The sequence below is a fragment of the Cervus canadensis genome, chromosome 28 (assembly GCF_019320065.1).
Source record: "Cervus canadensis isolate Bull #8, Minnesota chromosome 28, ASM1932006v1, whole genome shotgun sequence".
In the NCBI taxonomy this organism is placed as follows: Eukaryota; Metazoa; Chordata; class Mammalia; order Artiodactyla; family Cervidae; genus Cervus; species Cervus canadensis.
In genome coordinates, this window is record NC_057413.1 from 12,014,935 (window position 1) to 12,027,239 (window position 12,305).

The 12,305-nt window shown below is 41.4% G+C and overlaps 1 protein-coding gene and 1 long non-coding RNA gene across 2 annotated transcripts; one reads left to right on the forward strand and one right to left on the reverse strand.

Annotated features, from left to right (window-relative positions):
- Positions 1–1,070: 1,070 nt before the first annotated feature.
- Positions 1,071–3,646, reverse strand: LOC122429091. The gene is made up of 2 exons (XR_006265925.1): positions 3,392–3,646; positions 1,071–1,453 (listed from the first exon to the last, which is right to left on the reverse strand). It is a non-coding gene; the product is annotated as an uncharacterized LOC122429091 (long non-coding RNA).
- On the forward strand, positions 2,635–12,071 carry FAM8A1 (family with sequence similarity 8 member A1). Its single transcript, XM_043449247.1, has 5 exons — positions 2,635–3,479; positions 4,487–4,607; positions 6,358–6,481; positions 6,956–7,095; positions 8,715–12,071. The coding sequence occupies exons 1-5, from the start codon at positions 2,756–2,758 to the stop codon at positions 8,857–8,859; spliced, it is 1,254 nt and encodes a 417-aa protein (XP_043305182.1). The 5' UTR covers positions 2,635–2,755; the 3' UTR covers positions 8,860–12,071.
- The last annotated feature ends 234 nt before the right edge of the window (positions 12,072–12,305 follow it).

A 12,305-nucleotide genomic window follows, 5' to 3' on the forward strand; every position in this document is an offset into this window, starting at 1 on the left:
GCATTGACACTATGCAATTTTTATTTGTGGTTTGATCTCATACTCTTGTATTTGGGGGTCTGTGGCGTTATCTATTATCTAGTTTTGTAAACATTGCCCCATCCATGCATTTTTGGTTTCACTATACAGTCTGTTTTGATGTGGTGATTCATGGAGATTCGAATTCATGTACTGCCTTCTTCCCAGAATCTGTTTATGTTTTAAAGACTCTGAATACTTCCTTTTTTGTGTCCCTGAGACATCAGTCCTTAGCTGAGTATGACGGGAAGGTACTAAGGTTGTTCGGGGTGTTGTCTGGATTGGCAATGGTGCGTTACATCACATCCTCATTCTTGAGTGATGATTTATTGGTTATAACATTCTAGGTTGTCCACAGTTTCCCCTCTGTACTATAAACGTTCCACTATCTTCAGGATATTTTTACTTTTATTGTCAAAAGCCATATTGTCATGGCTTCCATTTCTTTCTAGTTAGGTTATGTTTTAACTGCTCTTGTTTAAGATCATTATTTTTCTCTTTGTTTAAATTCATCATGTATGTGTTGTATGTATGTTATTTTCCTAAGACTTGATGTGCTGCTTCAATGTAAAGAGTCATCTTTCTTCAGTTCTAGAAAATTACTGGCCATTATTGCTTTTTCTCTCTTTTGGAATGCCTATTAGATGTACTGTTGAACTGTCTTATAATATATAGAACCTCTGAATTTGTTGGTTACAAAAGGCAATAATTTTATTCTTGACTTCAGCCAATTAGAATTAGGTTTATTACTGAAACAGCAACACTCTTACTTTCTCAAAAGAAAAGAGAGAAAAAGGTGGTCCCTGAAGCTATTTGATTAACTGTAACTAGGTGTTCTTGAAACCTAAACTATTTCTGAACTTTCTATGCAAGTCAATAAATTCATTTACTTTTTCTCCCTTAAATCAGTTACAGTTGGATTCCTGACAACTGCAGTGGAGTCCTGATTAATATAAATGTCTATGTGAGCAGCATTATGCCAGGTTCTACCTAATCAGTGGTATTCAAAACAAAGTCTGTGTCTCCAATAATCACAGTATTTACACTCATTCTATTTTCTCTTCATTTATTTCTTTCTTCCCTTTCCTCCCCTACCCAAACTTGGAATGCATGTTTAAACATTACAATCTCTTCACAGTTGACTTTTTAAAAATTATTTACTTATTATTTAATTTTTGGCTGCACTGTCTTCATTGCTACACTTGGGGTTTCTCTAGCTGCGGCCAGTGCCGGGGAGCTGGGGCTACTCTTCCTTGCGGTGCGTGACCTTCTCATTGCAGTGGCTTCACTTGTTGTGGAGCACCAGCTCTAGGCGTACGCTTCAGCATTTGGGGTTTACAGGCATAGTTGCCCCAAGGAATGGCGGATCTTCCCAGAGCAGGGATCAAACCTGTGTCCTCTCCATTGGCAGGTGGATTCTTAACCACTGGACCACCTGGAAAGTTGATTTTTAAAACCACATTTGTAAGAATAAACCTAGCTATAGGCCACCACGATCTTTCCCTTGTTTTGGATACACTCTATATTGGTATTGTCTTAAGTAGTTCTCCCAGTGCTTCATGAAAGTCTTTCCCTTTAACCTATCCATTAGCTTCTTAAAGGCAAAAGTTAAGCCTTTTACTTTCATTTCCCAGAGCAGAGTCAAGAATGATTCTGGGATTCATCATGTTGACAACTATACCCACAGTACCTGGCCCCTGTGGATCTCCTTCCTGTGTGGGACAGGGGATACAAAGATATATGCCTATCACTTAACCAACTTAAGGACTTTGGAAGGCATACTAAAATGTAAATGCATTAAGGTGCTATATATATATAGTTCAGAGGAAGGGGAAATCATGCCTGGGCAATGGTACTCAGAGGAGGTTCCAAAGCCCTGAGATGTGAACAAGGCCTTTCCTGAACAGAAAATAAAGGGCAGGCGCCAAAGGTTGAGACAACGAGTCTGAGAAAAGGCACAGTTTTGCTGAGGCAGGCTTGTGTCTGCAGCAGTGGAAAGTAAGATATTGCAGACTCAGATTAGCTCCAGGACAAGGACAGAATCTAGCTCTTAAATCAACATAACCCCTTTTCTCTTAGAATCAAGATCGCTGCAGCTGAGCCATACCACCTTGATAGGTCCCAGTTTGGTTGTTAATTTCTTAACCTCTGAGGATATGCCTTGTATCACCTTGAGTACAAATGGGTGAGGGGACCAGTTAACTGGAATGAATGCAGGCGGAATTAACTAACAAGTCCTGTGCTTAGAGACCAAAACTGTCGCGGCTGCAAACAGAAAAGGCAGCGCTGACCCCCGGGACCTCTCTCTGAACAACTCCTCCTCCCTCAGCTGTTCCTCCAGGGGCAGCCGGAGTCTACCACCCGTGAGACTATCTGGAGAAGCCTTGGGCCTTCAACTTCGTTAAAAACCGCAAGAGGTGTGTGTGGGGGGGTGGGTGGGAGGGGTCGGGGGCGCGGAGGGGTGACAGTTGAGCCGAACTAGCGATAAGCCCAGGACGTCCAGCTGAGTAGCTCCCCAACAACCATAACCGGCTCGGCAGCTCCAAGGCCTATTCCACGCCCCGCCTCCTTGCTCCGCTCCGCCCCGGCGACGTCCACGGGGGCGGGGTTTCCGCTTCCGGTGGCGGATTGTTGACGCCTGCGGCTGCTGCGGTGGCCACCGGGCCGTTGGGGAGGGGCCAGTAGGGAAGGGAGACGGCGCAGTGACAGGGCCGCCGAGGGTGCAGCTGAGGCGGCCATGGCGGAGGGGCCAGAGGAAGCCAGAGGCCGTCCTCCCGGGCAGGACGACGGCGGAGGGAACCAGGAGTCCGTTCCTTCCCTAAGAGGCCTTCCTGCCGCCGCCGCCCCACTGTCCCAGGACGGCCCGCAGGCCGAACCCCAGGCCCCGGGCCGGCCCCCAGCCTCGGGCCTCGCGGCCGCGGCTGAGGAATCGGAGCCGCCGCGCGAGCTCGACAATCGCGGGGAGGCGGCCTCCGGCTCCGACTCTGGCTCCGGCGCGGGGCTGCAGGAGCCGGCAAGCTGTGAGGCGTCCGAGGCCGCGGCCCCGCCGGAGAAGCCGGCGCGGCTGAGCGCCCGCGAATACTCCCGGCAGGTGCACGAGTGGCTGTGGCAGTCCTACTGCGGCTACCTCACCTGGCACAGCGGCCTGGCCGCCTTCCCCGCCTACTGCAGCCCCCAGCCGCCTGCGCCCAGCTACCTCCCGGCCGCCGGAGCCGCCGCCGCTCCCCCGGCAGCCGCCCCGCCGCCCCTCCAGCTGGGCTATTACAACCCCTTCTACTTCCTAAGCGCCGCGGCAGCCGGGCCCGAGCCGGGGGCGCCCGCCGGCATCACCACTCCGGCTCCGGTCGCCGGCCCGGCAGCCCGCGCCCCTCACCTGCAGCCGCCGGTCCGTGCAGCCGCGGCCGCGAGGGTGGGACCGGCCGCCGCTTCTCGAGCCCCGAGCGAGACGGGGCGGCAGGCAGGTGAGAGGCTCTTCGGGGCACGTGCTGGGTGGGGTGGGGGGTAGGGGCGGGAGCCCGCAGGCTCTGCCCTGCGCTTGTCGCTGCTGCTGCCGCCGTTCGCCGTAGTTTCTCCGCGTCTCTCAGTTCCCAGGGTGTCCAGCGAGGCCCGTTTCCTCTTTAGACCTGGCGCTCCGGATCCATTCCCTTACTCCCCGGACTAGTCGCTTCCAAATGTAAAGAAATGTTTGCTCCTCAAACCACTTGCTGTTACCTTGCTCTCCACGTTCTGGACTGAGACCCAGAGCTTAATTCTCAGATGGTAAAGCCGGTTTGGGGGGAGAGGAGGTGTTGGCCGGTAATGCTGGTAATAATGGATTTATAGTTTATAACTTCTATGAATTAGCGACAATGGAACTGACGGATATTAGAGGAGATTTTCATGAATTCAAATGGAATTATGAACCTTGGCTTAATCCTGTATATTGTCTGTATAGTCTCTTTACTTCTGTATGGATATTAGAATGTTTTGAATTATTGACACCTTTTAGTTTATTATTTTTATTTTATTCAGATAATATGGGACAAGACCTAGTTGCCTGAATTTGGTCCAGAATCTAGGATGGCAGCTTATTAATCACTGAATTTGTTAAGTACATAGAAAGCGGGACAAATGAATAGGGGGTAAGGTGAGCCGCACAGGGTTTAATTTTCTGCCATAGGCTTGTAATTACCCGGGTTCTCATTTGAACCCCTGGTGAAATGTACTGAGTACTTTAAATGATGAAATTTACCTGTGAAATAACTTTTAAACATTAAGGGGGTAAAAACAGCTTTAAATTGCTATGAAGTAGCATTGCTGTGTTTTAATAACATGCCCTATTGAAGTCAATACCAGTAATTGTTTCAAGGTTATAAAAATTTTTTATCAGTAAGTTGTACCTTGACTTTACATTCTCCATTGCCTAGGTTGGGTTCCAAGGGAACGATTAGCTTTCCTAACTTTTTTTTTTTTTTTTTTTAATTTACAGGCAGAGAGTATGTTATTCCATCCTTGGCCCACAGATTTATGGCAGAGATGGTGGATTTCTTTATTCTCTTCTTTATAAAAGCGACCATTGTCTTAAGTATTATGCACCTGAGTGGAATAAAGTAAGTTAAGGCCACTTGCAGAAAGGTTTTAACATCTACTGTCTAGAGGTCTTGCTTTAAGTTTTTTCCCATGCTTACCAGTGATTGGGTAACTTGTTTGCCAGGGTCAACAATTTCTTTATAGGAACTTTGTCAGATTTACTTTCTTGTTGGTTTTAAGAAATAACTACAAAAGAGAGAAAAACAATAAATCCTGCAAGATGTGGGAGAATTTCACCTATAAAAGTAGGTAAAAGCTATCTCCAACCCTGGTTTGATTTTATTCACTATTTTCTTAGGGTAGGTACAAATTTTTCTCTTATAAATTGTTTTCAGAGTGGAGTTCCTAAAGACAAAGGCATAAACTGTTAATAATTAGCTAGATGCCATTTTCAAATGGGGCTGCTTGTATACATCAGGCAAGTTCTAAATGAATTGCAAAGTGAGCCATTTATTTGAATAGTCTTCCTTTCAGAATAATAGTCATAGTAGCAGTTATCACTTGGTAAGCGCTTTCTACCTCCTGGGCTTTGTATGGACTTTTTTTTTTGGCCACACCCCGCAGCCTGTGGGGTAACCCGCACCACCTTCAGTGAAAAGCATGGATTCCACTGGACACCAGGGGGTCCCTGTATGGACTCATGCTCTTGCTACCACTATTAAGTGAGATTAATACCTCCATTTTATAAAAATTGAAATTTGGACTTAGAAAGGTTAAGCCCAGAATTTACAAAGGTAAATTTAAAAAAATAAAGAGTGTTAAGTTCAGACCCTGGTGGTTCAATTTGAGGGCCTTTGTCAGGAAACCTGAATGGTTACCATGATTCTCTCTCTCCCTCCCTTAGCCCCCTACACATCCAGTCAAGTACCAACTCCTTTCTGTCAGGATTTCCGTTTTCATCATTAGTGCTTCTCCCTAGTCCCAGTCACATCATCACTTGCTTGGATTGTAACACAAGTCTTCTAACCGATATCTCAGTTTACCATCTCCTCTTATATTTAATCTCATAAATTCTGATTCTGCCACTCTGCTGCCTTAAAATCCTTCAGTAGTTTCTCATTGCCATCATAAGTCATAATATCTTCATGTTTTAACAGATACCCTTGTTTCTTAAACTCCCTTCCCTGATGGCTCAGCAGTAAAGAATCTGCCTGTAATGCAGGACATGCGGTTTCAGTCCCTGGGTCGGGAAGATCCTCTGGAGGAGGACATGGCAGCCCACTCCAGTATTCTTGCCTGAAAAATCCCATGGACAGAGGAGCCTGACGGGCTACAGTCTGAAGGGTCACAGATTTGCACATGACTGAGCATGTATGCCTTATTTCCTAATCAGTCACTTCTCACACAATATTTGAGCCATACTGAACTGCCTACAGCTTCTGTCATTACTCAAGTCTTTCTCCCATTATTCCCGCTCTCTCAAATGTTTCCCCTAGGCGGGCCAACTTCTCTTCATCCTTCAGATCTCAACTTAAATGTCATTTTTTCGAAGCCTCCACTAAGATGTGTTCCTGGTATGTTTCCAGGTACTCAGTGCTTCTCTATGATGCCCTTTTCCCACTTGACTCACTCGCCACTTTATCCCCAGAGCTACACTCACTCATGGTAGTGCTCCTTATTTGTTGAATAAGATAATGTTTTGTGAAACTAGATGATTAGAAACCTAAAGATTAGTTTGCGACTTCAAGTTTATGGCTTACACTGATGACAAAATACCAATGCAACTGCTCTGGTAACACATTCTCTATAACCCCAAACTGTTTTTTGTAGGGATATCTCTAAGTTTGCTATGCATTACATAATAGAAGAAATAGACGAAGACACATCAATGGAAGACTTGCAGAAAATGATGGTTGTGGCACTTATATACAGATTATTAGTTTGTTTCTATGAGGTAAGCTACTGACTTCAGCAAATATTTAACAATATAATTTTAGATTATCAGCCCAAGACAGAAATATTGTAATGGAGATTTTTAATCATGTATTTGTCAAATGTCTTTTTTCTAAATTTTAAGATAGTACCTTTTCAAGTTAAAATTTTCTGAGCGGAGAAATTGTACAATTTCTTGGTAATACATTTCAGTCGTTTGTCCAAAAATATTTTAAGTTGGTTGTGGAACGTATAATGTGTTTTTCCATAGAACCAACTTGCTAAAAAATAATGGCTCATAGAGAAATAACTGCAATAGACATCTTGTGGTATTTGAGGATATTAGAGACCTACAGAAATGCATTAAAAGATTAAACTTTAAGTATTTCTATGGAATTCTTCCAACTTGAAAATGTTAAAACATGAATCATATGGCAGGAAAATACTGGTATAGTTGAGCCAGTCAACTGTTTTACAACTGTCCTTCTTTCCTTAGATAATTTGCATTTGGGGAGCAGGTGGAGCTACCCCAGGGAAGTTCCTACTAGGACTTCGAGTTGTGACATGTGATACATCAGTGCTTATTGCACCAAGTCGGGTTTTAGTGATTCCGTCCTCAAATGTTAGCATTACAACGTAAGTTCTTTTCTTAATCTACTACATACTTATGAATTACTGTACTTAAACCTTATCAAATGATGTGACTTACGGAAAAGTGTTTTTAGGATGTTGGTTCTTCATGGCATATAATAGGCTTACATTTAATAAGTTTAAAACAAAGTTTGAATGTTTTTCAATAACAGTGATTGACTCCTTTTCAGTATACACATCTTCAAGGGTAAGCATTTTATGAAGTGGAGGCCACAGGAATGAGAGGGCTGGGGTGTGGTGCTCGCTGTGTCAGTGCTCCAGGCCTAGCTTTGTTTCTATCCTCTAGATCTCTGGTTATGGGGTTTAGTTAACTGCTGCCTTGAAGCTTCCTTTTGGTGCCCCATCTTAAATAGGCAATAGGAGTTTTGACATGCTCCTGCTCTTAAGAGAAAGAGGTTGTAATACTCATAGTATTAATGACTAGCTGTTGGCATCTAGCTCTGGGGTAAGGTGTACAGATAGTGATAATGGAAGTTGTGGAGGTGAGTAGATGGTAATCAGCTGAGCAAAACAAGGTTCTTACTGGAATTGCTGCCAGAATGATTCAGAGTTAGATGGTTATATAAAGATATATAAACAAGAGACTTTAGAAGCCTGGGGTTTGTTGACATCTTCAAAATTTCCTTATTTTTGTGATTCTAATCTTGGACTACTACTTTTACTGAGAATCAATATTGGCTAATATTTGTTCAACACCTTGTAAACCAGGCACTGTTTTTAAAAACTGCATGTGTATTCACTAACTTAATCCTAACAGCCTTATAAGATATATGTTATAGGTACTATTATATTATCCTCTTATTACAGCCATGGACACAACTAATAGTCGGTAGAAAATGAACCTAAAGCCAAGTCAGTCTGGATTCAGGGCCCACATTCAGCTGCTGTGCTATTCTGTAACGGTTCAGTGCACTAAAAGGCAAAACTCTAATGATAGTAGAATAATTCCCCATTCTAAGCTCCTGTTGAAAGCTTTTTAAAGCTTTCCTCAATCACAGGACAACAGGGACTTCTGTGGTGGTTCAGTGGTTGAGACTTCTCACTTCTACTGCAGGGGGCGTGGTGCAGGTAGAATTCCTGGTCAGGGAACTAAGATCCCACAGCACAGCCAAAATAAACCACAGGGCCCCCCAAAGAAAGAAGAGAGCTGATAAACCAATACAGTACTTTGAAATGCTGGTGCTCTTCACAGAAGGTAGAAAATGGGACTGTACTAAACCTACTCAGTTTAGAAGATAGTGAAAACATACAGAAAATAAAGATATTAAAAGTAGTGAGTGACCATAGAAAAGGTGGGTAAAGGGAAGTTACTCTGTTCTTTTGGCAAAATACTAGAAAATACTCTAAACTTTTAATTGACATTCTAAGACATCATTGCTTTTCATGTGAAAGTTCTAAAAGTCTAATTTTATGTTATGAAGTCTTTAGAACTGGCCCAGGTGGTTTGATCATAATATAATGCTACTTGAAAGTAATTTAGATATAAAAGGTTAAAACTCTCAATTATACTTTGAACGTTTTAAATACATTCTGAACTTGACAGTCTACTAATCTATATGTAGTTGGTATATAACTTTATCTGATTTTTTTTTTTGCTTTAACAGGTCCACTATACGAGCTTTGATCAAGAATTTTTCTATTGCTTCTTTTTTCCCTGCTTTCATCACACTGCTGTTTTTTCAGCATAATCGAACAGCCTATGACATTGTAGCAGGAACCATTGTAGTAAAAAGAAACGGAGTCAGATGATGCCCCAAAAAGCCATGAATTCCGTATTCTCTGGAATGACAAGACTAAATTATGTGTCAAGGCCATCAGTGTCCCTGGGTTACATTAATTGATTTAGAAATTAAAGCAGTCGATCCAGTGTGATGCAAGTGACTATGCTGAAAGTATTGATGTTACTTGAATGCCAAAGAACTTTTCCAGAAGAAAAACCTGTTAAGTCCAAGTGTTAAAATTTTTATATTGAACAGAAGGCAAGTGGTGTCGACATCAACAACAGACAGTATATACTTAAGATCTAAGGTATTAGAATTTGCTGAATGCACTTTCAGGTTTGAAATCTCCAAATGAAACTTTATAAAGTTATTTTGGTTTATCCCAAAATGATGGAAAACGTCCAGTTGTGTTTTGTAAACACATTCATCTTTTAGTTAACACGTCTTGAGGAAATTTTCATCTTTGATTTCTGGGGGGAGGGAGTGGGGACACACTTCATAATCTACTTGGCTCCCATCGCAGGAGGCGGTGAGTTAGCTCCAAGAGAAGGGGAAGGTTGAGGCCAGCCGGGCAGCTCCCTGGTCCGAAACGTTAAACCTGTACTGCGGTCTGCCGCAGGAGTGAGGGCTTCACAGCTGCCCTCAATGCCACACATGTCCTTCAGGACAAGTACTGCATGAGGACGAAGTGCTAGGTCACATTGCGATCTTATTTTTTTAAGAAAAAGGTAAGTTAGTGACTGCTTTTAATGGGGTGGGTGTGGGGGAGTAAATTTTCACTGTAAATTTAAATTGAAATTCATGTGCAGATGTTTTCCGTGCCCTAAATCAAACTATAAATATGTGAGGAAAAGTTAGTCCTACCAGACTGTGGCATATTTACTGTAAAACAATATTCCCAGTATGTGCACAGCATGAAGTATTAGTGCTTTTCAGTGTTCTGAGTATAACTTCTCTTTATATACAGAATATTCACATACTAGTTTTAGTTTTATTATACTCCATAACTTCTGAAACATCAAGGAGTTCAATAATACTAGCATTTCATGATTAAATAAATAGTAGTAGCCTATGAAATACTTAGCAATTTTCCCATTAGGGACTATTCTCTAACAAGGAAGAGTAGCATGTCCATTGTCCTAAGTTCTTTGGTTCTGTGGGCCACCAGCTCATTTGGAGTCTGTCAGGGATGATGTTTTGAGGGAGATGTGTAATACCGTGTGTTGCTATTTTATTCTTCTGTCGCTGAATTGTGTGTGTGCGTGCTTTTGTTAGATGGCCCAGTTAGCTGTGCCGAGATATATCTGAACTAAAAGTTGTCTTTCTTAGGCATTTTCTGCATTTTCTCTATTTTCCCCCCAAAACACTAAGCTGTACTGAACAGTTCATATCTCAGGTGCTTTTAGGATCAATCTAGGCTTTATTTTGGTCATAATAAATACATTGCTATATTACTGTATCAATTTTTAAAGTGGGTCTTTTTGACATTTAAAATGTATTTTCGGTTTGTTTATAGAACCTTAACAATGTCCTTAATACTTTTGATTGTAAAATTTCATAAACCATGGATTTAATATAAAATTATTTTGAAAAACATCACAGAAAGCCTATTAGTTAAATGTGTTATAATACTAAAACAGATCATTCACTTGTTGTTTCTGGGAAGATAAAGTGTTATGGCCCTTCACAGTAAACAAACCAAAACCATCCACTAACCTTTTTAGAGTAGATTATTAGGAAATGTTACATAAATGGTTACATACTTAACCAATTAGTAGTGTATACATTATTGGCATATACACACCTCTTGCCCTGGATTGGGAATTTGAGTTGAAATGTACTCTTACATACTGTGGAATTCATCTTTAATGTATACTTTCCTCTCAGATAATTGGATGGTTAACTACCTGGGCTATTTTTACTTACACAGTAAAACAAAAGTAAATACATAGTCCAGTTTGATTTATACATTAAAATATTGCACATCTGCTATACACAAGTGATTCAGATTAATATCTATAATAGATGCATTTAGAGCTATCTCAGGATTCAAGTTAAACTATGTAGCCCTATAAAATAAACATTATTATTCTGTCTGCCTTTACATGAAAATCCAAGTCTGATTATGAATGCAGCACTTAGGGAGATTTTGGATTCCCAAATTTGAGGGGAAATAAATGACAAAATGGGGAAGGTTTTTTGGGGTGGAGCCCTCTGTTTTCAGTATACTTTATTATATTTGATTTATAGAAATGCTGACTTTCTGTGTAGAGCCTCATACTGAAGCTCTACAGCCTAAAAAGGCAAAAAGAAAGCTGTCTTCATAGTATAAATACTATTCATCACTTTTACAAAATAATAAAGGAACAAAAATTAGAAGTCATGCTGAGAATACTATTTCAATGAACATACCATACATAAAACCACAGAACAGGCAGATAATTGAGGCATCTAGAAAATCTACCCATTCCTAAAGCAGCCCGAGTGGCCCCAGGACCTTGAGACAGTCTGACACTCAGGCGCACGCTGGGCTGAGGCGGCGAGCAAGCTGTGCTTCTGAATCTGTGACGCGAGAGCCAGTGCTTCCCGTGGTACTCGTGTGGCACTGGTCCAGAAGCTACTGCTTTCTACCTAAATACTCACCTCATTTCTCCCAAATATTTAGGATTGAAAAAAAAAGCATTTGACAGTTTTGTTTAAATTTATAAACGTCTTCAGTGTTTGTTTCAAATGACAATAAAAATTGTTTCAACTCTTTTAGATTTTTTTCCCTTAAGTAACTTGCTGGGTGTTTCATGGAGGCATAAATAGTTCCAGCAAAACAAAGACAGGAGTTGAAAAATTAAACTGCTTTTTGCTACTTGGGGATAAAGGGCTTTTTGATGGGAGCATGGGTATTAAATATTTTCCTTCTATACTTATCTCTATGAAAACAGGCTGTTCTTCCTTTTAAAGAATATTCCTAAATAATGGCATTATTCCTAAAATCTGGCAAGTATTTCAAATACTTGCCACTTCTCACCCCTCTATGCCAAAGGCCAAAATTTATCAACATGTACTTGCCTGGGTAAAATTCATCTCAAACTGTAGGCATATTTCCTTGCAGTTTCATTTATAGTATGGTGTGACCCACAAACAGTAATCTGATGGCCTGCCTAATAAATAAAAATTCAGCATTCTATTTTTAATAATTTATATGCCACCACTTTGTTATTGTCTCAATAAATACCTGGTCATCAATGCTTTTGTGTTTTGCCTGTTTCTTTGAGGTTTGCTCTAGAATCTCTTGCTTCCAAATACAGCTGCTCTAGCATTCTCTGCTTTCAGGAGATGAGTGCTTTCAGAAATAGAAGTCTATCCAAAAAAAAAAAAAAAAAATGATCATCCACTTTGAGGTATATTCTTTTAGCAAGTCACTCAAGTTAGCTGTAGATGACTAAGCTTTTGATGTTAAACTAATCCTGTCCATTCTGT

Excerpts from the sequence above, each read along its gene's own strand:
- FAM8A1 (XM_043449247.1), top strand. The coding sequence starts at position 2,756 with ATGGCGGAGGGGCCAGAGGAAGCCAGAGGCCGTCCTCCCGGGCAGGAC. Across the intron at positions 4,608-6,357 it reads ATGCACCTGAGTGGAATAAA|GGATATCTCTAAGTTTGCTA; the intron begins GTAAGTTAAGGC and ends TGTTTTTTGTAG. Across the intron at positions 6,482-6,955 it reads TATTAGTTTGTTTCTATGAG|ATAATTTGCATTTGGGGAGC; the intron begins GTAAGCTACTGA and ends TTCTTTCCTTAG.